This window comes from Miscanthus floridulus, chromosome 14 (genome assembly GCF_019320115.1).
Source record: "Miscanthus floridulus cultivar M001 chromosome 14, ASM1932011v1, whole genome shotgun sequence".
In the NCBI taxonomy this organism is placed as follows: domain Eukaryota; kingdom Viridiplantae; phylum Streptophyta; class Magnoliopsida; order Poales; family Poaceae; genus Miscanthus; species Miscanthus floridulus.
In genome coordinates this window covers 88,604,348-88,630,727 of record NC_089593.1, presented here as the reverse complement: position 1 = coordinate 88,630,727, position 26,380 = coordinate 88,604,348, and the positions used below count along the sequence as shown (strand labels likewise).

General features: G+C 46.7%; 2 protein-coding genes across 2 annotated transcripts; one reads left to right on the top strand and one right to left on the bottom strand.

Moving 5' to 3' along the window:
• Nucleotides 1–1,500: 1,500 nt before the first annotated feature.
• LOC136505484 (uncharacterized) lies at nucleotides 1,501–12,438 on the bottom strand. The gene is made up of 5 exons (XM_066500644.1): nucleotides 12,247–12,438; nucleotides 4,357–4,489; nucleotides 3,789–3,906; nucleotides 3,525–3,677; nucleotides 1,501–1,848 (listed from the first exon to the last, which is right to left on the bottom strand). Exons 2-5 carry the CDS (start codon nucleotides 4,362–4,364, stop codon nucleotides 1,705–1,707), a joined length of 423 nt encoding a protein of 140 aa, XP_066356741.1. The 5' UTR covers nucleotides 4,365–4,489; nucleotides 12,247–12,438; the 3' UTR covers nucleotides 1,501–1,704.
• On the top strand, nucleotides 5,941–7,515 carry LOC136503934 (uncharacterized). The gene has a single exon (XM_066498853.1). The coding sequence runs from the start codon at nucleotides 5,941–5,943 to the stop codon at nucleotides 7,513–7,515; it is 1,575 nt and encodes a 524-aa protein (XP_066354950.1).
• Nucleotides 12,439–26,380: the final 13,942 nt, after the last annotated feature.

Here is a 26,380-nt window from a genome sequence, read left to right as displayed (position 1 = left end):
TAGCAACTGTTTTATGTGAATCTTTGTTAACCCTGTGCTACATGGATGGACAACTACTGCTTATTTTGGGCATTATTGTGTGTGAAAATGTCGAACCATATTATTTATGGACCGTGCACAATTTGGCAATTTCTATAGAGTGTTAGCTCTAGCTATGTCACACAGGGAGTGTACCACACACGTCACTCTCACACACGCGTGTGCTGGGGTTGAAAAAGGGGAGAATAGACTACAGAGCAGTCACACAAGGAAATGAACTACTGAACTACATCCAGCCGCAGGGCCAGTTTAGTTCGCGCCTGTCTAGTTGGTTCCCAGGCAATTTTGTCTGGTGCTATGTAGAATCTTAGGCGTTCAATTTCCCATGTCTGGGTGCATATGAATGCCTTTGTGAAATACTCCATTAGCATACAGACTTGAGACAGTTTATAAGTAGTCCAGTTTGCTGGCATGTTGAAGCCTGAAACTGGATTTCATGAAAGTTAGATAAATATACTCCTGAAGATGGTTTTGCATGCTTATTTTTTAAAGAGAATGTGCTCTACTGCTCTCTGAATGATGTGTGAGAACATTTATAGGCGATCATTCTAAATATACTCTTGAAGAGCTGTTGTTTAACTGGCAAAATATGTAGTACAAACCACCTACTACGTAGAACATGGAAACCAATTCAAAAAATATACTTCGACTGTTCAAAAAAAATCTGAAATTTGGAAGATCATAGAGACAAATATGTACTCACATGCAAAAATTGAGATACAAAGTCGCTTTTGAAAATTCATACGAAAATGGCAAATTTCATATGCATGTGCACTGAAAGAGAAAATCTCTGGAATTTTGTTTTCTAGCGTACATGCATCTGAAATTTGTCATTTTTACATGAATTGTTCTAGTTTGAGTTTGCATCTCAACTTTTGTATGTAAGTACATATTTATATGCACTATATGGATGTTTAGAATTTTTTGAACGATCAAAGTATACTTTTTGAATTGTTTTTTATGTTTTCACCTAGTAAGTGGTTTGCTCAACATCCTGTTTAACTGAAGTTTTGGATTCCTAGACTAGTGTAATATGTTTTCTACTAGTTTGAGTTTGCATCTGAACTTTTGTATGTAAGTACATATTTATATGCACTATATGGATGTTTAGAATTTTTTGAACGATCAAAGTATACTTTTTGAATTGTTTTTTATGTTTTCACCTAGTAGGTGGTTTGCACTACAGCATGTTTAACTGAAGTTTTGGATTCCTAGACTAGTGTAGTATGTTTTCTACTTGACAACATAAAATTGCCATGTTGCAGAGGCAGTGAAATTGGGAGACCGTTATTGGTAGTTGAGATTCCTGGTGTCTTTGTCCTTTTACTTTCTTGACTGGGAGACTTAGCATGTTCGCTTGCTCGTAAACGATCGTAAATTTCCAGCCGAGAACAGTGTTTTTCTCTCACACCAAACCAGCCAGCAGTAAATAATCCACGATCGTTTACGGCCTCCCGAACAGGCTACATAGGAATTTGAGCTGATCTTTCTTGACTGGTTAGCTAAAAACTCAAAAAGTTCAAGGTCTCAAATGTACAATTGAGTTCATGGAACTAGATGAGACTCTAGAACAATTTAGGAAAAAAAATAATCTTAAACCCAACAAGCAGTGCACTACAGGATGAATTTGACATGACAATCTGACTATAATATGTTACACCACAATCACTCCTGCACAGCCTCGGCCTTGGGAGGGGGTGGTGGCAAAGCTTCCTTCACTATCTCCAAAAACTCCTGGACCCATTCATCTTCGTCACGTACATCTCCTCGCTCGTCCCTGGAAAATCGTCTCCCACATTCTTCTATCATCTGCAGTGGAGGATCATAAGGAAACATTAAAATGAAGACTAAACAATTAAGCAGGTTTCTGTGCTTATTTGCAAATAGCATGTTCTAACAGAGAGCAATACCAACCAAATTTTAAGGACATCCCAATCAATTTGATCCCCGATGATATTACGCTAATAAATAAGCTATAATTGAACAGTTTTTGGAAGTGTCATTTAGCATCTGCATAAGTGCGCAGCTAATCTAAGTTTTATCTTCCTCTTATTGCAAGAAAATTTCAAAATATCCTTGAGATACATTCATTAAGAATAAGAAAGATAAAGAAATCCAATTTATTGATCAGTTAAAGTTCTGAAGGATGTGAAAAAAATATATAATTGTTATACAGCATGTTATCATGATACTATACTAGAAAGAACAAAAAAACTTAGTGCTGCAGTTTTAGCCCTTACAAAAAGGAAACGGACTTTGAACCTCTTTCAAGCTCCTGACACAAGAATTCAGAAAAGAGAGATTCCTTGAAACATGCACTGTTGCAAACAGTTCACATTTGCTTCTATATTTAGAAATAAGCTTGAGTTCTGATTTCTGAACTGGATGATACCTAGTTATCCTCACAGCAAGCCCAGCTTCAAATACACACTGTTTTACAACAACACTAGTAAAATACTAACATGACAGCAGCAGCAGCAGCAACACTAGTAAAACAGGCACCAAAGAAAGACACTTCCATGTGGTAAACCAAAAATCTAACTTCAATGTCTTAGTTCTAATAGAGAACAATAATTATCAAATTCTTTGATCATCCTAATCGATTTGATCCCTGATGCCATGAAGCTTAACAGCAGCAGCAACAACGTCAAAAGCAAGTTGGGTAGGCTAGAGATGAAACCCAATATCATTCACCAATAAAAAGGGACCTACTACCTGATAGACTTGCACAAAATATTCAACATGCACATTGGGTATTGCTTAAGCAGACAACTAACATTGTCTTATTTTACAATTTTGTTGCAAGAAAAATAGAATATATCCTTAAGAAACATTCATGAATAAACATAATTGGGCATGTGCTTAAGCACAGCTAACATAGACTAATTTTTTCTGTAAGTAGTTGCAAGGAAAATCCAAAATATCCTTAAGATACACTTACAGAGAAACATAATATAGAAATTTAAGCTATGAAAAAGCTTGAAGTTCTTACGAACATGAAACAAGTATAATTGTCACAATAGATTTATTCATTCAACAACAACAACATAGCCTTTCAGTCCCAAGCAAGTTGGGGTAGGCAATAGATTTATTCATTATGAGGACAAAATGGCCCCAAAAAAACTATTGCTTCCTTGTTAGCCCTTATAACAAGAAAACAGATTGTTGAACCTCTTTCAAGCCCATGTCATGCAGGAATGCAAAATTTCTTAAAACATGCACCGCTACTAACAGTTAAGAACATCTGCTTCTATGTTTAGAAATAGGCCTTCGTCCCTGATTTTAACAAATACCCAGTTATCCTCACAGCACCCTGAAGGCTTGAACTTCAAACACAATACTGTTTTCAATGACAATAATTTTTTTTTTAAAAAAACTAACACTGTAGCAGGAAGGACAGTAGCTTATTCTGCATTAACAAAGTAATATAGAAAAATTGGAAAAGAAATTCAAGCTCATTATCAGCAAGATAAACATGAAAGTACCGCATATGCATCAGCAGCTGAGGACGGCCTACAGTTTATCACATTTAGCTTATCAGCATCTGCAAGCCTGAAACCCTCACTTCTCTTCACAAATTCAAAAACTGATTCCCTTGTCTGGTTACAAGCAGGGGTTTTTAAGAGGTACTCATACACCTAGTGTGACAATGGTGCATATTAGACCAGTTCAGGAATAAAACAAAGCACACAAAAACAAGTCGAGAGGATAAAGCATTGCATACAAGAGCATGAAGAAAAAGTTATCACCTTACACTCTGATGCAGTGACAGCCCCCAAACATCCCATGGGGTCGGTTTTGGCACCTCTAGACCGCAAGAAGTCTAGAACTTCAAAGTTTGTAAGGACCCCCGCATTTGCTTTCTCTCTGCAGAACAACAATGGGCAGTGGTTATCCCAAGCTTCAAACTACACAATGGATGATAGGCAGAGTAGGACATTCGAGACCCACGAGGCCGCGATACAGTCCTCTGTACTCAGGGTCATTGACATCATTGAGCAACATTTGTTCAAAACAAGAAATAGAATGGTTATGTCAACACTTAATTACCCATTTACCACTGACAAAATACTAAAGATTATCCAACTACTTCTCAGAAAGATTGTCGCTTGAGATGAATTTCAGTTAAAACCAGCTGAACTTGCAAATCAATGGCACACATGTAAGATTGTCGCCTTTTTGGGAATTGTTACAGCAAACCAAATGTGCAGATCAAAGATTGGAAGCTTAGCGTAACATGCAAAGAAGTAAAAGTAAGCAAAAAAGAAAAGGAAAAAATAAGTTTCAACAGATTGGAAAGAGATGGGCACTACTAACATCTTCATTGCTGCAGCAGGGCAAGGGTGGGCTACAGTTGAAACTCCCAATATTTGGGGAAAACAATCTGCACCGGCTCCTAGGCTGGGTCAGGTGGTGTGCTGAGGAAGACAGAACTTTTGAGCAAAATGTTCTGTCATTTTAGTACAACAGAGAACAGTCATTAGTACAAATATATAGATATAACTTAATTACATAGTACATATTGCACAGTGCTATTCTAGAATATGTTCAATAGAATATAATGGATAAAATAGCATCACCACTAGATGAATACTTATAAAAGGTATGCAAGATTATCACAGGCTCAAGATGATAAGAAGCTAGCAAACAACCTCCTCCCTCAAAATTTCAGTATATGAGCCATATTTCATTGTTTGACCTTGGTCAATCACAAGATCAACAATATATAATGAAAATGAGATTCATATACTGCAGCAGCTTTGCTGTTGAAGAAAAGGAATATGACTGAGACAATGTGTGCTGTCTGCAGACTGCGGTACAGATTATTCTAAGTTACTAGTATTACCCTTGGCATTGTTATAGGAAACATGGGCTTTGCTAGTATTCACATCTTCTGAAGATCAGGAAGAAGATAAGTGAAGGCACAAAGATTGCAACCTACTCTTTTTTGTGACAGTGGTGTGTCAAAATAACAAAATTGGAATCCAATTCCAGTTGATACTAGTACTAGGTTACATGTTAGAGCAAGAACACCCCAATTAATCAAGATTTGGTTCATGCTGGCCTTCTCATATAGCACATGAACCTAAACCTACACATACAAGTTGGACATTCCTAATAATTAGGGATGCAACCAGAAATGCATACCTGCACGAAAAGAACAGTTAACCAGTTACAGGGAACATTAATAAAGTAACTAAGTATCCTTACGAACGGATTTGTGCCTGAAATCTTGAATTGGTAATCCTGTCTCAAGAAACCCCAAAATGGCAAAAATCTAAAATTCTGAATTATATTGTAAAAATCTTATCTTTCCACTGGCCATCTGTCATGTGGGGCAGCCGGGGACCGGCTGCATGCAGCTAGGACGGTATCCAACGGGGTGCCGGCTGTAATCAATGGCAATTAGAGTCTGGGGAAGAGATTAGAGTTAATGAGAGATTAGAGTCATTAATGTTGGGGAGAGAATCAAGGTGTTATGTGGGGCGTCTAGTACCGACGCCGGCCACGTATCCAGGAGCCGATTTAGGCATGCAGGCATGCAGATTGACAATCAAATATTGCTAGAATAAAGGAGTTTGTTTCCTTTTTATTAGCAGGCCACGGGCCTATATAATCCATGTAATCGGCACTCTTGGGATTAAGCAAGAATTACCTACCCTAATCCTCTCTCTTCTTCCTAATCTCACCTCCTTCACCATTGGGCAGCCGGGCAACAACCCCGACGCCATTACCAGTCAAGGCTACGAGCTCCGTAGCTGAGGACCCGATGTTTTGGGCGTGGACGCCCTTGACAACCTGGTATCACGATCCAGGCCTTCCTCATCCAGCCGCCCACCATCGCCGCCACCGTCGTCCCGCCCTTCCTCTGCGCCGCCCACCCCACGCCGCGTACACACCATGGGCGACAACACCGTGAACAACGCCAACAACGCCGCTTTGCAGGCGACCTTGGACTCCCTGGTCGCGTCCATCAGGACGCTCCAGACGTCCGTGGAGGCCAACGCCCAGGCCATTCAGCGCTTGGACGCCGCGCGCCAGCCGCCGGGCGGTTCGTCATCCTCCACACACTCCGGGACGGGGGAGCACCACCAAGATCGGCCGCCGCGTTTCCAAAAGCTCGACTTCCCGCGCTATGACGGCAAGTCCGACCCGCTGATCTTCATCAACCGGTGCGAATCCTACTTCCACCAGCAAAGGATCATGGAGGAGGGCGCCCAGCTGTGGTACATCCAGGTCCAGGCAGACGAGGGCATCCCCTCATGGCGCCGCTTCAAGGATCTTCTCCATCTCCGCTACGGACCACCGCTGCGCTCCAATCCCCTCCACGAATTGGCCTCGTGCAAGCGCACCGGCACTGTCGAGGAGTACCAGGAACGTTTTCAAGCGCTCCTCCCTCGTGCCGGGCGCCTCGATGAGGGACAGCGCGTCCAGCTCTTCACCGGGGGCCTCCAGCAGCCGCTTAGCCTCGACGTCGAGGTCCACAACCCTCAGTCCCTCGCCGTCGCCATGAGCCTCACCCGCAAGTTGGAGCTCCGCGAGCAGTGTGCCGCGGCGGCCGCGCCACCACCACGCCCAGGGCGGGATCACCAGAGGGGCCTCCTACCGGCGCCACCGCCCCGTCTGGCGCTTCCAGCGCCCAACACGGTGCCCGCGCCAGCGCCAGCGCCACAGCCGGTCACCGTCGAGGGCCGCCGGGTCAAACGCCTGTCGCAAGCAGAGATGGAGGAGCGTCGCCGCCTAGGCCTCTGCTTCAACTGCAACGAGAAGTTTGGGCGAGGCCACAACCGCGTCTGCCAACGCATCTTCCTCCTCGACTTGGCGGCGCCCGAGGACGACACCGACTCTGAGATAGACGAGGCCACTCCAGCGGCGCCCCAGATCTCACTCCACGCCATCGCTGGCGTGCGCACCAGCGAGACCATGCAGATGCGTCTCACGATGGGCGGCACCTCCCTCCTCGCCCTGATCGACTCCTGCTCGACGCACAACTTCTTCGCCGAGAAGGCGGCCGCCCGCGCCTCGCTCCCAACCATCACCCAGGGACAACTGCGGGTCACAGTGGCCAATGGCGAGCGCGTCCAGTGCCCCGGCGTGTTCCGCAACGCGCCATTCTCCATCAATGCGGAGGAGTCCACCGCGGATTTCTACGCCCTGCCGTTGGCTGGGTACGACGTCGTCCTAGGGACCCAATGGCTGGCAACGCTGGGCCCGATTCTATGGGATTTCGGCGCCCTCACCATGTCCTTCTGGCGTGGCGGCCGCTGGATGCGCTGGTGCGGCACGGCGGCTACCACAGGCTCGGCGATCCAGGCCTGCATCGGCGCCGATCTCCTCACCGCCATCCTCGAGGAATTTGCCCCTGTCTTCGCCGAACCCTCCGGCACGCACCCGCGACCACTGCATCAACCTTCTACCGGGATCAGCCCCGATGGCCGTCCGGTCGTACCGCTACCCCACCGCGCACAAGGATGAATTGGAGCGCCAATGCGCCGCGATGATGGCCCAGGGCATCATTCGCCGCAGTTCCTCGGCGTTCTCGTCGCCGGTCCTCTTGGTCCGGAAGGCCGATGGCTCCTGGAGGTTCTGCGTGGACTATCGTGCCCTGAACGCCATCACGATCAAGGATGCGTTCCCGATTCCGGTGGTCGACGAACTACTGGACGAGCTCCGCCACGCTCGCTTCTTCACCAAGCTCGACCTGCGCTCCGATCACCACCAGGTTCAGATGCGCGCCGAAGACATCGCCAAGACCGCCTTCCGCACCCACGACGGCCTCTACGAATTCCTCGTCATGTCGTTCGGCCTCTGCAACGCGCCGGCGACGTTCCAGGCACTCATGCACGACGTCCTGCGCCCCTTCCTACGCCGCTTCGTCCTCGTCTTCTTCGACGATATCCTCATCTACAACAAGTCTTGGGCCGATCATCTTCGCCACGTGCGCGCCGTCCTCAGCACGCTCCAGCAACATCAGCTCTTCGTCAAGCGATCCAAGTGCGCGTTCGGGGTCGAATCGATCTCCTACCTCGGCCACATCATCTCCGCTGCGGGTGTCGCCATGGATCCCGCCAAGGTCCAAGCAGTGGCCGACTGGCCGCAGCCTCGCTCGGCGCGGGCGGTCCGGGGCTTCCTCGGCCTGGCGGGGTACTACCGCAAGTTTGTTAGGGAATTCGGCACGATCGCCGCCCCCCTGACCGCCCTCCTCCACAAGGAAGGGTTCTCCTGGACACCGGAAGCTGCTGCGGCTTTCGCCGCCCTCAAGACAGCCGTGACGACGACGCCTGTTCTCGCCCTGCCTGACTTCAACCGCGCCTTCATCGTCGAGTGCGACGCGTCCGGTTATGGGTTCGGCGTAGTGCTCCTCTAGGACCAGCACCCGCTGGCGTTCTTCAGCAGGCCGACCACGCCACGCCATGCGTCCTTGGCAGCGTACGAACGTGAACCCATTGGCCTCGTCCTCGCCATCCGCCATTGGAGGCCATACTTGTGGGGACGCCGTTTCGTGGTAAGGACTGACCATTGCAGTCTCAAGTTCCTCTTGGATCAGCGCTTGGCCACCATTCCACAGCACCACTGGGTGGGCAAGCTCCTCGGCTTCGACTTCTCTGTCGAGTACAAGGCGGGGAACACGAACACAGTCGCCGACGCCCTTTCTCGCCGCGACACGGAGGACGTCGTGGCCCTGGCTATCTCGGGCCCCCACTTCGACTACATCGACCGCCTCCGACAAGCTACGTCCACCGATCCGGCTCTGGTGGCGCTCAGGGACGAGCTGGCGGCAGGTACACGCGCGTCTCCTTGGTCGCTCCTCGACGGCCTCGTTGCATTCAAAGGCCGCCTCTACATTCCGCCGGCATCGCCACTGCTCCACGAGGTGCTCACCGCCGTCCACGACGACGGACACGAGGGTGTTCAGCGCACGCTCCATCGCCTCCGCCGGGACTTCCACTCGCCCAACCTTCGCAAGACGGTGCAAGATCACATCCACGCCTGCGCCACCTGCCAGCGGTACAAGTCCGAGCACCTGCACCCCGCGGGTCTTCTTCTACCCCTGCCCGTCCCGACGGCGATTTGGACTGATATCGGCCTCGACTTCATCGAGGCGCTCCCGCGCGTGGGCGGCAAGTCTGTCATCCTAACGGTGGTGGACCGATTCAGCAAGTACTGCCACTTCATCCCCCTCGCGCACCCGTACACGGCGGAGTCGGTGGCCCGGGCATTCTTCGCAGAGATTGTACGCCTCCATGGCGTTCCGCAGGCTATGGTCTCCAACTGAGATCCCATCTTCACGTCGGCATTCTGGCGCGAACTCATGCAGCTCACAGGCACCAAGCTCCACATGACGTCGGCATTCCACCCGCAATCAGACGGACAGACAGAGGTCACGAACAAGATCATCGTCATGTACCTCCGCTGCCTCACCGGCGATCGGCCTCGGCAATGGGTACGTTGGCTCCCATGGGCAGAGTTCATCTACAACACGGCGTTCCAGACGGCGCTCAAGGACACGCCCTTTAAGATCGTCTACGGCCGTGACCCGCCCACGATCCGTTCCTACGAGCCCGGCGACACCAGGGTTGCAGCCGTGGCCAAGTCCATGGCGGAACGTGACGAGCTGCTCGCCGACGTCCGCTACCGGCTTCAGCAGGCTCAGGCGGTGTACAAGGCCTACTACGACAAGCACCACAGGGAGGTCCACTACGCCGTCGGCGACTGGGTCTGGCTCCGCCTCCATCAGCGTGTCGCAGCCTCCCTCCAAGCTCCGACCTCGGACAAACTTAAACCCCGCTTCTACGGCCGTACCGCGTCGCCGCCGTCATCAACGACGTCGCCTACCGCCTGGAGCTGCCAGATCGCGCCCGCCTTCACGACGTCTTCCACGTCAGCCTCCTGAAGAAGTTCGTCGGCACGCCCCCGACATCACCACCGGCCCTACCACCGATCCACCACGGAGCGGCGGTCCCGGAGCCCGACTGTGTCTCGCGCGCTCGCCTTAACTGTGGCGTTCGCCAGCTGCTCGTTCACTAGAAGGGCGAACCCGCTTCATCAGCATCGTGGGAAGACCTCGACAGCTTCGTCACCCGATACCCCACATTCCAGCTCGAGGACGAGCTGCTCGTCGAGGGGGGGAGAGATGTTATGTGGGGTGTCCAGTACCGACGCCGGCCACGTATCCAGGAGCCGATTTAGGCATGCAGGCATGTAGATTGACAATCAAATATTGCTAGAATCAAGGAGTTTGTTTCCTTTTTATTAGCAGGCCACGGGCCTATATAATCCATGTAATCGGCACTCTTGGGATTAAGCAAGAATTACCTACCCTAATCCTCTCTCTTCTTCCTAATCTCACCTCCTTCACCATTGGGCAGCCGGGCAACAACCCCGACGCCATTACCAGTCAAGGCGACGAGCTCCGTAGCCGAGGACCCGCTGTCTTGGGCGTGGACGCCCTTGACACAAGGAGCCAGAGCTGGGCGCCTAGGGGCTGAGCTCCTCTATTTATACCCTGTAACCAGTTGAGATTGAGGAAAGCAATGAACAACAAACAATCCATTTACCCCCAAATATTCTAGTCTCCCTCCACGCCGACTTTGCCCGGCCTTCCTCTTGGCAATGGTTATCCTCCCTATCCCCGATATGAACTAAGGTTCATAACATCTGGTATTAGCTTCCTAGCGCTCCTCTTCCACCTGACCACCTCTGCTCCACCGCCAAACCCAGCAGCCACCACGCCATCCGCCCCAGCCTCACCAACAACTTCCACCGCCTCCATATCATGAGTCAGGGATCCTTTCCTATGGCTTCTACTGTCGGTCATCCATCACCATCATGTGATGAGCCAATCACTGCCCTCGTAGAGGGGACTCGCCGTCTCGCAGAGGAGATGGATCACTTCGTTGTGATGTTCAACCGCTAACGTGCTCACATGGAGAGGTCAGGGCATGAACTCCAAGCAGCGGTGCAGCTACAGGCGGCAGCGCGAGGGTTCCTGGTAAGGAATACCACAAGGAAGATGCGGGCAGCAATCAACCCTATGCCGCAACACACACTGTCCAGCCGGCGCTCACGACGGGTATAGTTGTGCCAACAAGCGGCGGACGTTCACCAAAATTCTCCAGGCTTGATGAGTTGGATGTGGCACCGCCACCAACACCAGCCGTCTCTCATCTGTTCTGTCATTTGTTTTGGTGTTGCTGGACAGGCCCAGTGTACTGGTTGACTGTTACATGCCGAAGCTAGCTGTTGGGCTCTTCCCATGGGATCCAGGAGGACATAGTTGTCGTTCAAATTTGTTTCATATTTTAACAAAGGTAAGCCGAGATGTAAAAGGCTTAACCCGTGGTCGCATTAAGTCTGCGGCAGCTCGTGGGCGAGCTGCTCCGAAAGGGGGGAGAAATGTCATGTGGGGCAGCCGGGGACCGGCTGCATGCAGCTAGGACGGTATCCTAGGGGGTGCCGGCTGTAATCAATGGCAATTAGAGTCTGGGGAAGAGATTAGAGTCATTAATGTTGGGGAGAGAATCAAGGAGCCAGAGGCTGGGCACCTAGGGGCTGAGCTCCTCTATTTATACCCTGTAATCAGTTGAGATTGAGGAAAGCAAAACAATCCATTTACACTCAAATATTCTAGTCTCCCTCCACGCCGACTTTGCCCGGCCTTCCTCTTGGCAATGGTTATCCTCTCTATCCCCGTCCCCGATATGAACTAGGGTTCATAGCACCATCAACATAGCTCAGGAATGGATAATCCAAGAAACACGAACAAGCAAAGTGCGCTCGAGCTTATGCCGATTGTGCCGGATCAATTAACCCGAGCAAACATAATATATGTACTGACATATAGCAAGGAGAACTGATTGCACATACTGCATCTTAGTACCATACTAGTTAAGAAATCAAGATCCTTTCTACTCCATATCATCTTATACAGGCATTGCGGCATTGGTATATACAGATACATGAGATCAACAGGCAGCAATAGGAACACTATATAAAGGAATCATCCTTCCTGTGATCAGACATCAGTGGAATGATCAGTGGAGTAATGACCCAATTACTAACTACAGTACCAATCAAAGAAATCAGTATGGGTCATGCCCTCATGGAGATTGGGGAAATCAGGAAGATGGAGTAGGACGCATAAACAAGGACCTCCTTGCTTGGCTGCCCTGCTCCCGCTTGGGGAAACTAAAGGGATGAACTGACCTATTTCACTGCTTGCGCTCGGCACCGGTGGGCCGATTGCGGCTGTGTCGATATCTCCGGCCGATTCTCGCAGCAGTTGAGCTCACTGCGCCGCCGCCGGACGTCGGCCGCCGGTCGCTGGAAAGGGTTGCTCGGGTATCGGGCGAATGCGGCCGCGTAGACGTAGGGATTGGGATTGGGGGAGGTGTTGCTCGGTTGGGCCTGAAAGGCCGTTTTACTTACTTGGGCCGTATCCAATTTATATAAATTGCTACTAACAAATATTCCCTTGAGTCTTAACGGCTTACTATATTCGAAAGATATAACAAATTATTAAAAGTATATTAATATATATCTATGACATATAATTTATATAAATTCCAATATTGAATATGGTTATATATTTCATGAAAATGTTTGACATATTTGTTAATAGTATAACTGTAAGGAGTTTACTTTTGTAATAAAGCAATACTGCTACGTAAATAAGTCTTTACGGCTTGTATTCGAATTGAAGGTGCTAGCTACTAGTTCGTTCTCACGGTAGGCCGTCCGGGCGACGGCTTCTCAGTCTATGCAACGGACCGCTCGAGCAGGCCAGCGCTTCTCTACTAGAAAACAACTGATGGACACTGATTTCCCGATCCTTATCGTTTGTCTGTCGCGCCATTCTTCACCGCTGCCCCACGCCTCGACCGTAGCGGTAGATTCCACCGCGTCGCCTGCCACTCGCCTTCTCCAGTGTGGGGGCGCCTCGCCGTGGGAGGGCACACCCGCCTGACCGCCGCTGCTGCCTCCACCACAGGGCCGCTCGTCGAGGGCGCTACCATTCGTCATCGAGCCTACGCCGCCGCGGATTCCAATGTGGTCCACAATGACCGCTGGGATGCGCCCGGGCGCCATCCTTCCTCTCTCCACCACGCCGAGCTGCCCCGCCTGCTGCCATCCTCGCTCTCCACTACACTCAAGCGTCGCTTGAGGGCTACCGTAGTTCCCCACAAGATAGGTCGTGGTCGCCGGACATGCCATGTTTCAGTTGTTTCAGATGTATGTGTTCATGTGTTTCATTTGGATGCTTTGTATGTTGCAATGGCTATATACAAATCTTGCAAGCATATGTTTCATGTTACAAGCATATGTTTAAGGTATTTGAAATATATGTTTCAAGTGTTTCATCTAGATATTACAGAAGTAATCTGGATGTTGCATAACATGCATGTTGGAAGCGTATGTTTTGAGTGTTTCAAGTGTTTCATACTGAAAGCATCTAGGCCCCTAGTTGGGTTTCGGTGATTTATGACAATACATCGTTACTGTGACTAACGTGTGTTTTGCAGATGCAATTAAGTTAGGTCATGGTAATGGCAATTGATTGGACAATCATGGTTGTCATGCCCCTACGATGGAAATCGTTTCGGTTTTCAAAGAATGGACGACAAGGTTAAGGACGGACTAGTTCTAAGTGTCGTTTGGTGTTGAAGAGACACTTAAAGTAGTTTAGGACTTTATTTTTCCTTTGGCCGTACAATTAAGGGGGGTATGGACGGGTAACTTGACCTAGGTGAGTCTAGTGGGTTAGTTGTTGTGCACACTTTTCAAATCTAGCACTAGTTAGCTCCTAAGTAGCCCTAAGATCAATTGGAGCAAACTTTATTCACATATGATTGTGAGTTGAAAGTGAATGGAGGGTCAAATGTTGATCGGACATTGGTTCCGGTGTGACCGGACGCTGGCGCAGAGTCCGGTCAGTTCATTTGATCAAAGTGAAGTCGTCTGGATGCGATCGGACGCTGAGTGAAATGTGATCGGACGCTGAGTGCCAGAGTCTGGTCGACATCAGTAAGGTTCCATAGAGCAGTTTTTGTGACCGGACGCATGTCGGTGTCCGGTCACATCTTAACTGCTCGGTGATGGGGAGAACTGACCGGAGCGTCCGGTCACCTTGATCGGAGCGTCCGATCACCCTACAGTGGCACATAACGGTTCGTTTTGAATGAGGGGTTATAAATACTTTCTCTATTCACTCAAGGGATCACTTTTGCTCATTTCAACAGCTGAGAAACACCCTTAAGAGTGTCAAGGAGAGCAAGGTCCTAGTGAGGTGATTGAGATTTGAGAATCCAAGAGAGAGGCCTCATTAGTGAAAAGAGAGTAGCAAGTGTGCATCCACTCTTCTCATTAGGCTTGTTGTGGTCAAGTGAGATTCCTTGCTTGTTACTCTTGGTGATCGCCATCACCTAGATGGCTTGGTGGTGATTGGGAGTTTGGTGATCATTTGGTGGAGCTTGTGGATGACCCAACTCAAGTTGTGAGCGGTTATGGGTGATTCACCACGACGGAGTGTCGAAGAATCAACCCGTAGAAAGCACTTGATCCTTGCGCGGATCAAGGGGGGGCTACACCCTTGCGTGGGTGCTTCAACGAGGACTAGTGGGGAGTGGCGACTCTCTGATACCTCGGCAAAACATCGTCGTGTTCCTCCTTCTCTCTTTACTTTGAGCATTTACTTTGAGCAATTCAATTCTTGTCTTTACATTCATAGAATTGCCATGCGAGAGTAGGATTAGAACTTAGGGTGTAAAATGCGGTAGAACATTAGAAACACTTTCTAGCCATAAGGGGTAAAGTGGGCTAAGTGTAGGGTTTAATTATTGCAAAGAATTTTAGAATTAGCCTAATTCACCCCCCTCCTCTTGGGCATCTTAATATTTTCAATTGGTATCGGAGCCTCATGTTCATATATTTAGGCTTAACCGCCTAGAGAAAGATGTCTTATGGGAATAGTCCTCCTCCTATCTTTAAGGGAGATAATTTTCCTTATTGAAAAATCCGCAAGGAGGCGTATTCAGAAGCTCTAGATGTTGAAATACTTAGAGCCGCCTCACAAGGATTCCCAAAACATCGGGATCCCACGCACCTTCAAGGCGATGAAGTGAACTACGAAAAGTGGAATGCAAAGGCTAGAAACACCATCTTTAGAGGCCTTTGCAAAGATGTGTTTAACCAGGTGAGAAACCACAAAGATGCACATGCACTATGGTCGGACATTTGTGCGCTCCATGAGGGAACTAAGAGCGAGCGTGAGGAACGCTATCATCTTGTAATGAAAAAGCTTAATTCTTTTGAGATGCTTTTCTAAAGAGAGTGCTAATGAAATATACTCACGCTTGAATGTTCTTGTAAAGGAAGTTAATGGGCTTGGACTCACTCAAATGCAACGATCCGATGTTGTAAGAAAAATCTTGAGTGTCCTCCCCATTGATAAATATGGGCATATTGTGACCGTGCTTCATCAAGGTGATCTTTCCACCGCTACACCAACTCAAATCTTAGGAAAGACCAACGCTCATGAGATGTACATGCACATCACACCACAAGATGGCTCATCCTCTACCAAGAAGAAAGACAAAGACTTAGCATTTAAGGCTAGCCAAGAGAAGGGCAAAGCAAAAATTGAGTATGAAAGCTCAAGTGATGATGAAGTTGATGATGCAAGTCTTGCTCTCATGGTGAGAAAAACCGCCAAGATGCTAAAGAAGCTCAACAAGAATGGCGTCAAGTTTAATGGCAAGAAAAAGAAGTTCTTCACTAGCACTAGAAGGAAGCCAATCTCCGAGATGGATTGCTATAATTGTGGAGAACTTGGTCATCTAGCTCATCAATGCACCAAGCCCAAGAAAGACAAGTACAAGAAGAAGTATAAGGGCAAGAAAGATGACTCAAGTGATGAAGATAATGATGAGAAGAAGAAAAACAAGCCATACAAGAGGAAAGATGGCAAGAAGAAGGACTTCCACAAGAAGAAGAAAATAGAAAGGCATACATCATCAGTGATTGGCTCACGGACATTGACTCATCAAGTTGCTCATCCGATAATGATAGTGAGAACAAGAAGGTGACCGCTATTGTGATTGACTCTTCATCATCTTCACCGACACCACCGCCATCATTCTCTACACACCTATGCCTTATGTCCAAGGGTGAACGAAAGGTATCAAATGATGATGATAGTAGTGGTGATGATCATGCTAACAATGATGATAGTGATAGTGATAGTGATAGTGATGATGATGAATTTGAATCACCTTCATATGATGATTTTGTTAAATTGCTAAATCAATATATTAAGATCATTAGAAAGTCAAGAGCTAAGAATGAAAAGCTTGAAATTAAGAATGACTCTCTTTTAGCTAAATGTGACAAAGCAGAAAAGGCTAGTGTTGAGCTTAGAGAAACAAATGATGCTATGTCATCCAAACTCAAGGAGCTCAAATCTTCTAAGAAAGAGCTTAAAGATAAATATGATAAACTTGAGGGGATGCATAAAGAGCTCATCACTAGCTACAACATGCTAAAAGAAGAATATACAAACATCAAGGTTAATCATAATAATCTTGTTATCTCTCATGAGTTTTTATCCAATGAGCTACATGATGCTACTAACGATGTTGTTAAGATTGATATAGCTACATCATGTGATGATTTAATCATTGAGAGCATTGAGCAAGGTTCTAGTAGCAAAAGCAAGCAAGTGGTTGAGTCCAATAACTATGATGAGTATGTCAAGATCAAGAATGAGAATGAGAAGCTAAAGAAAGATCTTGAGAAGCTATCAACCACCAACACCATTGTGTTATAGAACCTTGATCATGATTATGATGTAGAGCTCAAGGAAGAGAACGAGAAACTTAAAGAAGAGAACAAGAAGCTAAAGATGGAGAAAAATCATGATGAGCTAAAAGAAGAGAACAAGAAGCTCAAGTTGGAGAAAGAACATCTCAAGATTGGCTTGAGCAAGTTCACAAGAGGCAAGCATCTTCAAAGTGAGCTACTCATGAACACCGTCATGAAGATGGATAGAAGTGGAATTGAATATTTGGCATATCAAGAGAAGAAGGCTCAAGCTCAACACCAACAACAACAAAGTCAAAGTTAAAGCCAAAGAGGTGTTTTGAGTGTGGACAAGAAGGCCACTTTGCCCATGAGTGTCAAACTCCACCACCACAACCCTTGCCCAAGCATGCTAGACCCTTTGTTTTCAATGCTCATTATATGCTTAGAAAGGACTCTAGTGGAAAGATGAAAGTTATGTTCTTAGGACCTCCCAACAAGAATAGGCCTAAGAAAATTTGGGTAGCAAAGTCACTTATTGAGAAAGTCAAGGGCCCTCAACAAGTTTGAGTCCCTAAAGCTTGATCTCTTGTGTGTAGGTGAACTACAAGACCGGTGGAAGTCATTGGGTAATTGATAGTGGCTGCACACAACATATGACCGGTGATCCTCGTATGTTCACCTCCCTAGATGAAGAAGTATATGGACAAGAAAGAATTACATTTGGAGATAATTCAAAGGGCAAAGTCAAAGGATTGGGCAAAGTGGTAATATCAAATGATCATTCAATCTCAAATGTGCTATATGTTGCTTCCTTGAGTTTCAACTTGCTATCCGTTGGACAATTGTGTGATCTTGGTTTCCAATGCTTATTTACCGAGAAGGAAGTTATTGTATCGAAGAAGGATGATGATCAAGTGATATTCAAGGGATTTAGATACAACAACCTATATCTAGTGGATTTCACCTCCGAAGATGCTAACTTGAAGACATGTATATTTACCAAAACATCACTTGGGTGGCTATGGCATAGAAGACTTGCTTATGTTGGAATGAGTTCACTCAAGAAGCTTATGAAGAATGAATTGGTGAGAGGGTTGAAGGATGTGAAATTTGAGAAGGACAAGCTTTGTAGTGTATGTCAAGCCGGCAAACAAGTTACAAACACTCATCCTACAAAAGCTTTCATGTCAACCACAAGAGTGCTAGAGCTCCTTCATATGGACTTATTTGGACCAACAACTTACAAGAGTTTGGAAGGAAATCTATATTGTCTTGTGATTGTTGATAACTACTCAAGATATACATGGGTGTTCTTCCTTCATGACAAATCTGAAGTTGCATCATGCTTTAAGAAGTTTGCCAAGAGAGCACAAAATGAGTTTGAGGTGAAGCTCAAGAAGATTAGAAGTGACAATAGAAATGAATTTAACAACACAAATATTAAAGCTTATTGTGATGAAGTTGGGATCAAGCATGAGGTCTCCACAACATATACTTCTCAACAAAATGGTGTAGTTGAGAGAAAGAACCGGACACTAATTACATTAGCAAGAATAATACTTGATGAGTACAACACACCCAAAGCTCTATGGACGGAAGCTATCAACACCGTATGTTATGCATCCAACCATCTATTCCTTCAAAAGTTTCTTGGCAAGACACCTTATGGGTTGCTCAATGGAAAGAAGCCAGACGTCTCCTTCTTTAGGGTGTTTGGTTGCAAATGCTACATCTACAAGAAGCGGCAACACCTAGGGAAGTTTCAAAGACGTTGTGATATTGGTTTTCTTGTTGGTTAATCATGCCACCGGCTTGGTTGAAGAAACATATGATGTAGAATTTGATGAATCTAACAGCTCCCAAGGAGCACATGTGAATCTTGATAATGTAGGTGATGAACCATTGAGAGAGGCCATGAAGAATATTCCGGTTGGAGACAACAAGCCACAAGATGATGAAGATGATGTACAAGTGATTAATCAACCTTCTTCATCAAATATGCCATAAGATGATGATAAAGATGGGAGAGTAGAAAATGAAGACACTCATGTCTCCCATGATCAAATGGTGGCACAAGCTCAAGATGTTGATGCTCCACAATCTCCCCCTCAAGTGGTTGATAGAAGAAACTCACCTCTACTACCAGCTCATCCACAAGATCTCATCATAGGGAGTCCATCAAAGGGTGTAATGACTCGATCTCAAAAGATTGCTTCTTTTATTGAACATCACTCTTTTTGTCTCTTGTGTTGAATCTAAGAATATAGAAGAAACTCTTTAAGATTCTGATTGGATAAATACCATGCATGAAGAGTTGAACAACTTTGCCCGTAATAAAGTTTGGACTCTTGAAGAGCGACCACAAGGTGCAAGAGTCATTGGAACAAAGTGGGTGTTCCGCAACAAGCAAGATAATCAAGGTGTTGTTGTGAGGAACAAGACAAGACTAGTTGCAAAGGGATTCTCTCAAGTTTAAGGGTTGGATTTTTGAGAGACCTTTGCACCAGTTGCAAGACTTGAAGCCATTTGTATCCTCCTTGCATATGCATCACACCATAAAATGAAACTATATCAAATGGATGTTAAAAGTGCATTTTAAATGGCTTTATTAATGAACTAGTCTATGTTGATCAAACTCCTGGGTTTGAAGACCCTAGATATCCTAATCATGTTTATAGGTTGTTTAAGGCGCTATATAGGCTTAAGCAAGCCCCAAGAGCTTGGTATGAGCGCCTTCGGAATTTCCTCATTGAGAAGGGCTTCACCATTGAGAAGGTCGACACCACACTATTCACCAAGAAGCTTGATGGAGAGATCTTCATTTGTTAAGTATATGTTGATGATATCATCTTTGGATCATCAAATGAATATTCTTATAAAGAGTTTGGTGAATTGATTTCGAAGGAGTTCGAGATGTCTATGATTGGAGAGCTTACATTCTTTCTTGGTTTTTAAGTCAAGCAAATGAGAGAATGAATTTTTATCTCTCAAGAAAAGTATACCAAGGATCTTCTCAAGAGGTTCAATATGGATGAATGTAAGCCAATCAAGACACCAATGCCATCTAATGAACATCTCGACCTAGATGAGGGAGGTAAAACGGTTGATAAAACTCTCTACTGCTCTATGATTGGTAGCTTGTTATATTTAACTGCATCTAGGCACAACATCATGTTTAGTGTGTGTATGTGTGCTAGATTTTAAGCTAATCCTAAGAAAGCTCATTTGATTACCATTAAAAGAATCATTAGGTACCTTAAGCACACACCAAGCATTGGCCTTTGGTATCCCGAAGGAGCTAGATTTGATTTAGTTGGCTATTTCGATTCGGATTATGCCGGTTGCAAAGTTGATAGAAAAATCACATCTGGAGGGTGCCACTTGCTTGGTAGATCACTTGTGTCTTGGTTCTCCAAGAAGCAAAATAGTGTGGCTTTGTTCACCGCCGAAGTAGAATACATTGCCGCGGGTGCTTGTTGTGCACAAATACTTTATATGAAGCAAACTTTGCTAGACTATGGTGTAGTTTTAGATAAAGTTCCTCTTTTGTGTGATAATGAGAGTGCCATAAAAGTTGCTAATAATCTAGTTCAACACTCTCGCACCAATCACATAGATGTCCGACATCACTTTCTTAGAGATCATGTTGCTAAGAATGATATTTCACTAGAAGGTGTAAGGACCGAGGATCAATTGGCGAATATCTTCACTAAACCGCTAGATAAGGCTACATTTTGTCGATTGAGGAATGAGCTCAATGTGCTTGATTTTAGCAACTTCACTAGAAAATGAGCTTGTGTTGTCCCTTGCATTGCATTGTAATATACAACATGGTTAATGTTTGGTAATGCATTTAGGACTTGTCTAACATGGTTAAGATAACCGCCGATAAGCGTGTGAAGAAGCTTAACCTTGGATCAAACTTGACAAGCAATTAGAATTACTTTCAAGTATTGTATTGCATATGCATGAATGTTGTTTTGTCGTTTCTCTTCAATCACCATTTTATTGCCTATTTTCTTAAAAAGAATTATAGCCTAAGGCAAAATACTTTGAAAAATTTGAGGGTTTGAGAGATGTCACTCACATCAGTCTCAATTGGTGTTTATTTGAATCTTATTAAAGTTGGGACTTGATTGGGAACATGCATCATGAAGGAACTTTGAAAATTTGCTGAAAAAGAGTGACCGGACGCTGCACCGGACTCTAAAGTCCAGCGTTTGGTCAGATCATAGGAGGTGAACCGTTGCTACGAAGGAGTGACCGAACACTGAAATAGTGATCATCCTGCGTCCGGTCAGATGACGTCCCTACGTCCGGTCAAGTGAAGATGAAGATCTAAGGATCGACCGGACTCTGGCTACGTCCGGTCAGTGGTGATTGGACGCGTCCGGTCATGACTCGAGAGGATTTGGACCTCTCTGGAGTCAACCAGACTCTGGGTGATAGCGTCCGGTCGTTGCCACTGGAGCATCCGGTCAGTTAAAGTCGTGCGGTTTCTAGATTCTTTTCTCTGTTTCCTTTTCAATCACAGGGGGCACCATATAACGTCGCCACCGGTTGACCTAATCCCCCAATCTGCTTGCGCCGACTTCACCATTTCTCGAGCTACCATGTCATGCCCAAGTCGCCGGGCCCATGCCCGTAGCCATGCCTCCACGCATCTCACCGTGGCCCCTACAGCGCCGCCTGACCACGCGCCGCTGCTTGCCCCTCGCATCTGCTCTGCGCCGTCGTTCCCGGAATAGCGCCGCCATCTGATCCACACTAGAGCCCGCGCCGACATCACCAGCGCCATGCACCCGAGCCTTTGCACCTTCACGGCCGATCCACGCCGCATTGTCACAACCCTAACCCTAGACATCAAGTTGCCGACCCGGTGGTTCCTCATTTTGTTCCTCTGCTCTTCGGTTCACTGGTTCAACAGGTAGCAAGCCCTCGATTCTAATTTTGTATCTAATGCTTGCTTCTTAGGGTTTCGTATCTCTAGATGTATATTAAAATTATTCATATATTCGATCTATTCTAACGTGCAGCGAGTCGATGTTTCTAAGGTTACTTTGGTAGTTGACAGTGAACTCGGGGCCAAGCTTGCGAGTATGGGTCGAGGCCACGCCTCGGAAGTGTCAGTGACAGTTGGTTCTTGTTTGTGATTGCATTTTGTTTCAACTTCAGCAATGGCTCATGTCAAGAACATCGAAGGTTGTCCAGGTGATGAGGATCCGAGGCCTCCGCCTCACTTGCCTACTGATGTGAAAGGCAAGGCGACGAAGAAGATCATGTCAAAGAAGCGAAAGTATGCAGATGATGATATAGCGAGAGTAGCAGCAGTGGCAGCCGCCGCAGAGCATGCAGAGAGAGGAGGTGCTCAGAGTAGAGTCCAGATTGCATATCAGCTTTCACCAGCACAGAGGGCAGCCATTGAGCCGGTTGAGCATCATCATGGTAGTCCAGCTAGGACTGTCATACTTGAGGGATGGCGTGTTGCTTTGGAGGAGACTCAGCCTTAGGGGGAGCACAGCAGCAGACAGAGCAGACACCGGAGGCAGAGCAGACCGAGGAGATAGAGCAGGCACCTTAGCCATAGTTACGCCGCTCTGGTCATACTCATATCCAGGTGACACCAAGGCCAGAGACTCAGAGGAGGGGTTCTCATCTGCCTCCTAGACCACAAGGTCCGCCTCTAGTGACTCATCTGGATTTGAGGGCCGCCACGGCCAAATAGGTGTAGCAGCTCAGATTTGTGCAGTTCAAGGACTGGTTCCCACCGAGGAGGGATGAGCGTGCTTTAGAGGGGTTCTATACACCACTGCAGGAGGACTTCTACAATGCATATCTTAACAATGGGGTGGCCATCAGATCTCAGCGAGTTTGTTCCATTGAGGCCATTGTCGCAGCAGCTGGAGAGCAGATCCACCCTCATCTCTCTTACTTGCCAGGGCTGACAGATCTACTTGGACGGATAGGCAGATATGTTCCATCATAGATCTGTGAGTTCTACGCTTCACTCTATATTGACCCAGGCTACAGGTTTATTCACTTTACATTCAGAGGCCATGACTATAGGCTGATGAGCTTCAGGGTTAGAGAGATTCTCAGGTTATAGGAGTCACCCATCTGCATTCATGAGGTATGTTATGGACACGTAGAGCCTCCTAGATGCCCTCACGATGGTCTTGTGCCTCCCATAGATCTTATCCGACCTTGCTTCACAGAGCCATTCGATGAGGGGTCAAGCAGGACACCCAGGGATCTTACTCCTACAGCGAGATTGCTTGATGCTATCATGAGGAGGACCCTGCTACCAAGGATGGGATATCATGAGGGATTGGCTTGCATTTAGCTATGGCTACTGAACGCTCTGATGCATCAGACAATCTTTGATGTATAGGATGTCATTCTTTCTGAGATGGAGGATACCCTTGCAGAGGGATTCAGAGGACATAGACAACTATCGTATGCTCACTGGATTACTTTTTTGATTCACAGGGCAGTCACAGTGAGGCCTCCTAAGATGTTGGCAGAGTATTTTGGAGCTACTATAGAGTTTCCAGCTTATAACATGACTCAGATGCTCCGCCATAGTGTAGTGAGGACACCTAGCCAGCCGAGTCATCGCCCAGAGGTGCCAGAGACTATAGCCCAGTAGGATGAGACTATCAGGGGCATTGCAGCGACAGATGAGGAGCAGCTTGATGCTCAGCAGGAGGGTATGATCGAGAGCGACCCAAGTGACAGTACAGATGATGACTATCAGGATATCCCTCGGATGCCTCCTCGACGACATGACGGTGAGGCCAGTGGTTCTAGCTTAGCTCCACCACAGCCACCACAGACAGACCTCGCTCTTCTTACTATACTTGAGCGGATGAGGCAAGACCAGGCTCGCCAGGCCTAGGAGACAGCAGCTGCTCTAGCACAGGTTCAGGCTAGACATGATGAGTTTTAGCGACAACAATAGGCTATCCAGCAATAGCAACATGCAATGCAGCAGCAGCAGCTCCTCATGTAGTAGCAGTTACTTGGATTCATGCAGCATGTCGTCACTGCTATTGGAGCTCTAATGCCATAGCTTACACCTCAGCTCGGCTAGCCTGCCACCACTTCATAGACTCCAGTTGTATAGCCCAGTGGGCTTTAGAGCCAGGGACAGACTGCTACTTAGTTTGCTTCACCTACAGAGTAGGTGTCCAAGTGGTTTTGCTTCGCTAGTGATAGCCCAGGGTCCGCAGTTCACACCGCTTCGCATAGGCTTCACACCGGCTCACACTTCCTCACTGCTTGTGCTAGATACCCCAGTTTCACGGAGTCTTGGTGCTACTTTCAGTGAGTTGATAGGGCAGCCTACACCGCCAGATCCACATGTCCCTAGTCCTTCCATAGTTGCTCCTATTACTGGGACTACAGAGACGCTCCCTTCCTTAGTTGCATCATCAGAGCCGCCTGCTTCAGTGATACCTGTAGAGTCACAGGTCGCACCAGTACCAGATCCAACCCAGACCGCTTTAGCGTCACTTCCAGCGATAGAGGGTCATACAACTCAGCGCTCAGGATTAGATGATGCTGCTGCATAGTTCTAGATCATTCATCGCACCTCAGCGCCTGACTCATCCGTTATAGCCCCGCCGACCGACCCTTAGATTTTTGTGTTTGACACCAAAGGGGGAGAGGGATCGTGTATGATAGACATAGGGGGAGCGATATATCTAGGGGGAGCTTACTTATTATATTTAGCTTTTTATGTGTGATACTTTATTATGCATTCATGTTTACTTTCATGCATTGAACTATATATGTGTGAGCGTGATGTTTACATGATATGTGATATTTATGTGATATGTGACATGTGTGCTCTCTACTTTGAATTATTTATATGTCATGTCACTTGGTTATGCTCATTTGTTTTGCTTCCGCGTTTTTTACTCCGATGCAAATGAGTTTTATTTCTTGTACTCATGCTTATTTCATATCTATTAAGTACATCATGTTGGCTTGGGTCATATAAGCTTGACTAACTCTTTTGTTCTTATTGTCAAAAAATTATATGAAACAAGCATGTTGAAAACCTCATCTCTTTTACATACTCGAGGTTGTATTGTCATCAATCACCAAAAAGGGGGAGATTGAAAGCATCTAGGCCCCTAGTTGTGTTTTGGTGATTAATGACAATACGAGATTATTGTGACTAACGTGTATTTTGTAGATGCAATTCAGTTAGGTCATGGTAATGGCAATTGATTGGACAATTATGATTATATTGCCCTTACGATGGAAATCGTTTTGGTTTTCAAAGGATGGACGACAAGGTGAAGGACAGACTAGTTCTAAGTGTCGTTTGGTGTTAAAGAGACACTTAGAGTAGTTTAGGACTTTGTTTTTCCTTTGGCCATACTATTAAGGGGGGTATGGACGGGTAGCTTGACCTAGGTGAGTCTAGTGGGTTAGGTGTGGTGCACACTTGTCAAATCTAGCACTAGGTAGCTCCTAAGTAGCCTTAAGATCAATTGGAGCAAACTTCATTCACATATGATTGTGAGTTGGAAGTGAATGGAGGGTCAAATGTTGACCGAATGCTGGTTCCAGTGTGACCGGACGCTGGCGCAGAGTCCGGTCAGTTCATTTGATCAAGGTGAAGTCATCTGGATGCGATCGGACGCTAAGTGAAATGTGACCGAACGCTGGGTGCCAGAGTCTGGTCAACTATAGTAAGGTTCTAGAGAGGGAGAATCCTGATCGGACGCGTCCGGTCAGTGCTGACCGAACGCTGGTTAGGTTCTGGCTGCTGACCGGATGCTGAGCAGCAAAGGAACCGGACGCTGGGTGCTAGAGTCCGGTCAACATCAGTAAGGTCAGTTTTTGTGACCGGACGAGTCCGGTTAGTACTGACTGGACGCTGGTCAGTGTCCGGTCATATCTTAACTGCTCGGTGGTGGCGAGAACTGACCGGAGCGTCCGGTCACCTTGACTGGAGCGTCCGGTCACCCCGCAGTGGCACACAACGGTTTATTTTGAATGAGAGGTTATAAATACTTCATCTATTCACTCAAGGGATCACTTTTACTCATTTCAATAGCTGAGAAACACCCTTGAGAGTGCCAAGGAGAGCAAGATCCTAGTGAGGTGATTGAGTGAAAAGAGAGTAGCAAGTGTGCATCCACCCTTCTCATTAGGCTTGTTGTGGTTAAGTGAGAGTTCTTGCTTGTTATTCTTGGTGATCGCCATCACCTAGACGGCTTGATGGTGATTGGGAGTTTGGTGATCATCCGATGGAGCTTGTGGATGACCCAACTCAAGTTGTGAGCGGTTGTGGGTGATTCACCGCGACGGAGTATCGAAGAATCAACCTATAGAGAGCACTTGATCCGTGCGCGGATCAAGGGGGAGCTACACCCTTACGCGGGTGCTCCAACGAGGACTAGTGGAGAGTGGTAACTCTCCGATACCTCGGCAAAACATCATCGCGTTCCTCCTTCTCCCTTTACTTTGAGCAATTCAATTCTTGTCTTTACATTCATAGAATTGTCATGCGAGAGTAGGATTG

Excerpts from the sequence above, each read along its gene's own strand:
- LOC136505484 (XM_066500644.1), bottom strand. Across the intron at positions 3,678-3,788 it reads TCACTGCATCAGAGTGTAAG|GTGTATGAGTACCTCTTAAA; the intron begins GTGATAACTTTT and ends TTGTCACACTAG. Across the intron at positions 1,849-3,524 it reads CAGCTGCTGATGCATATGCG|ATGATAGAAGAATGTGGGAG; the intron begins GTACTTTCATGT and ends CCTCCACTGCAG.
- LOC136503934 (XM_066498853.1), top strand. The coding sequence starts at position 5,941 with ATGGGCGACAACACCGTGAACAACGCCAACAACGCCGCTTTGCAGGCG.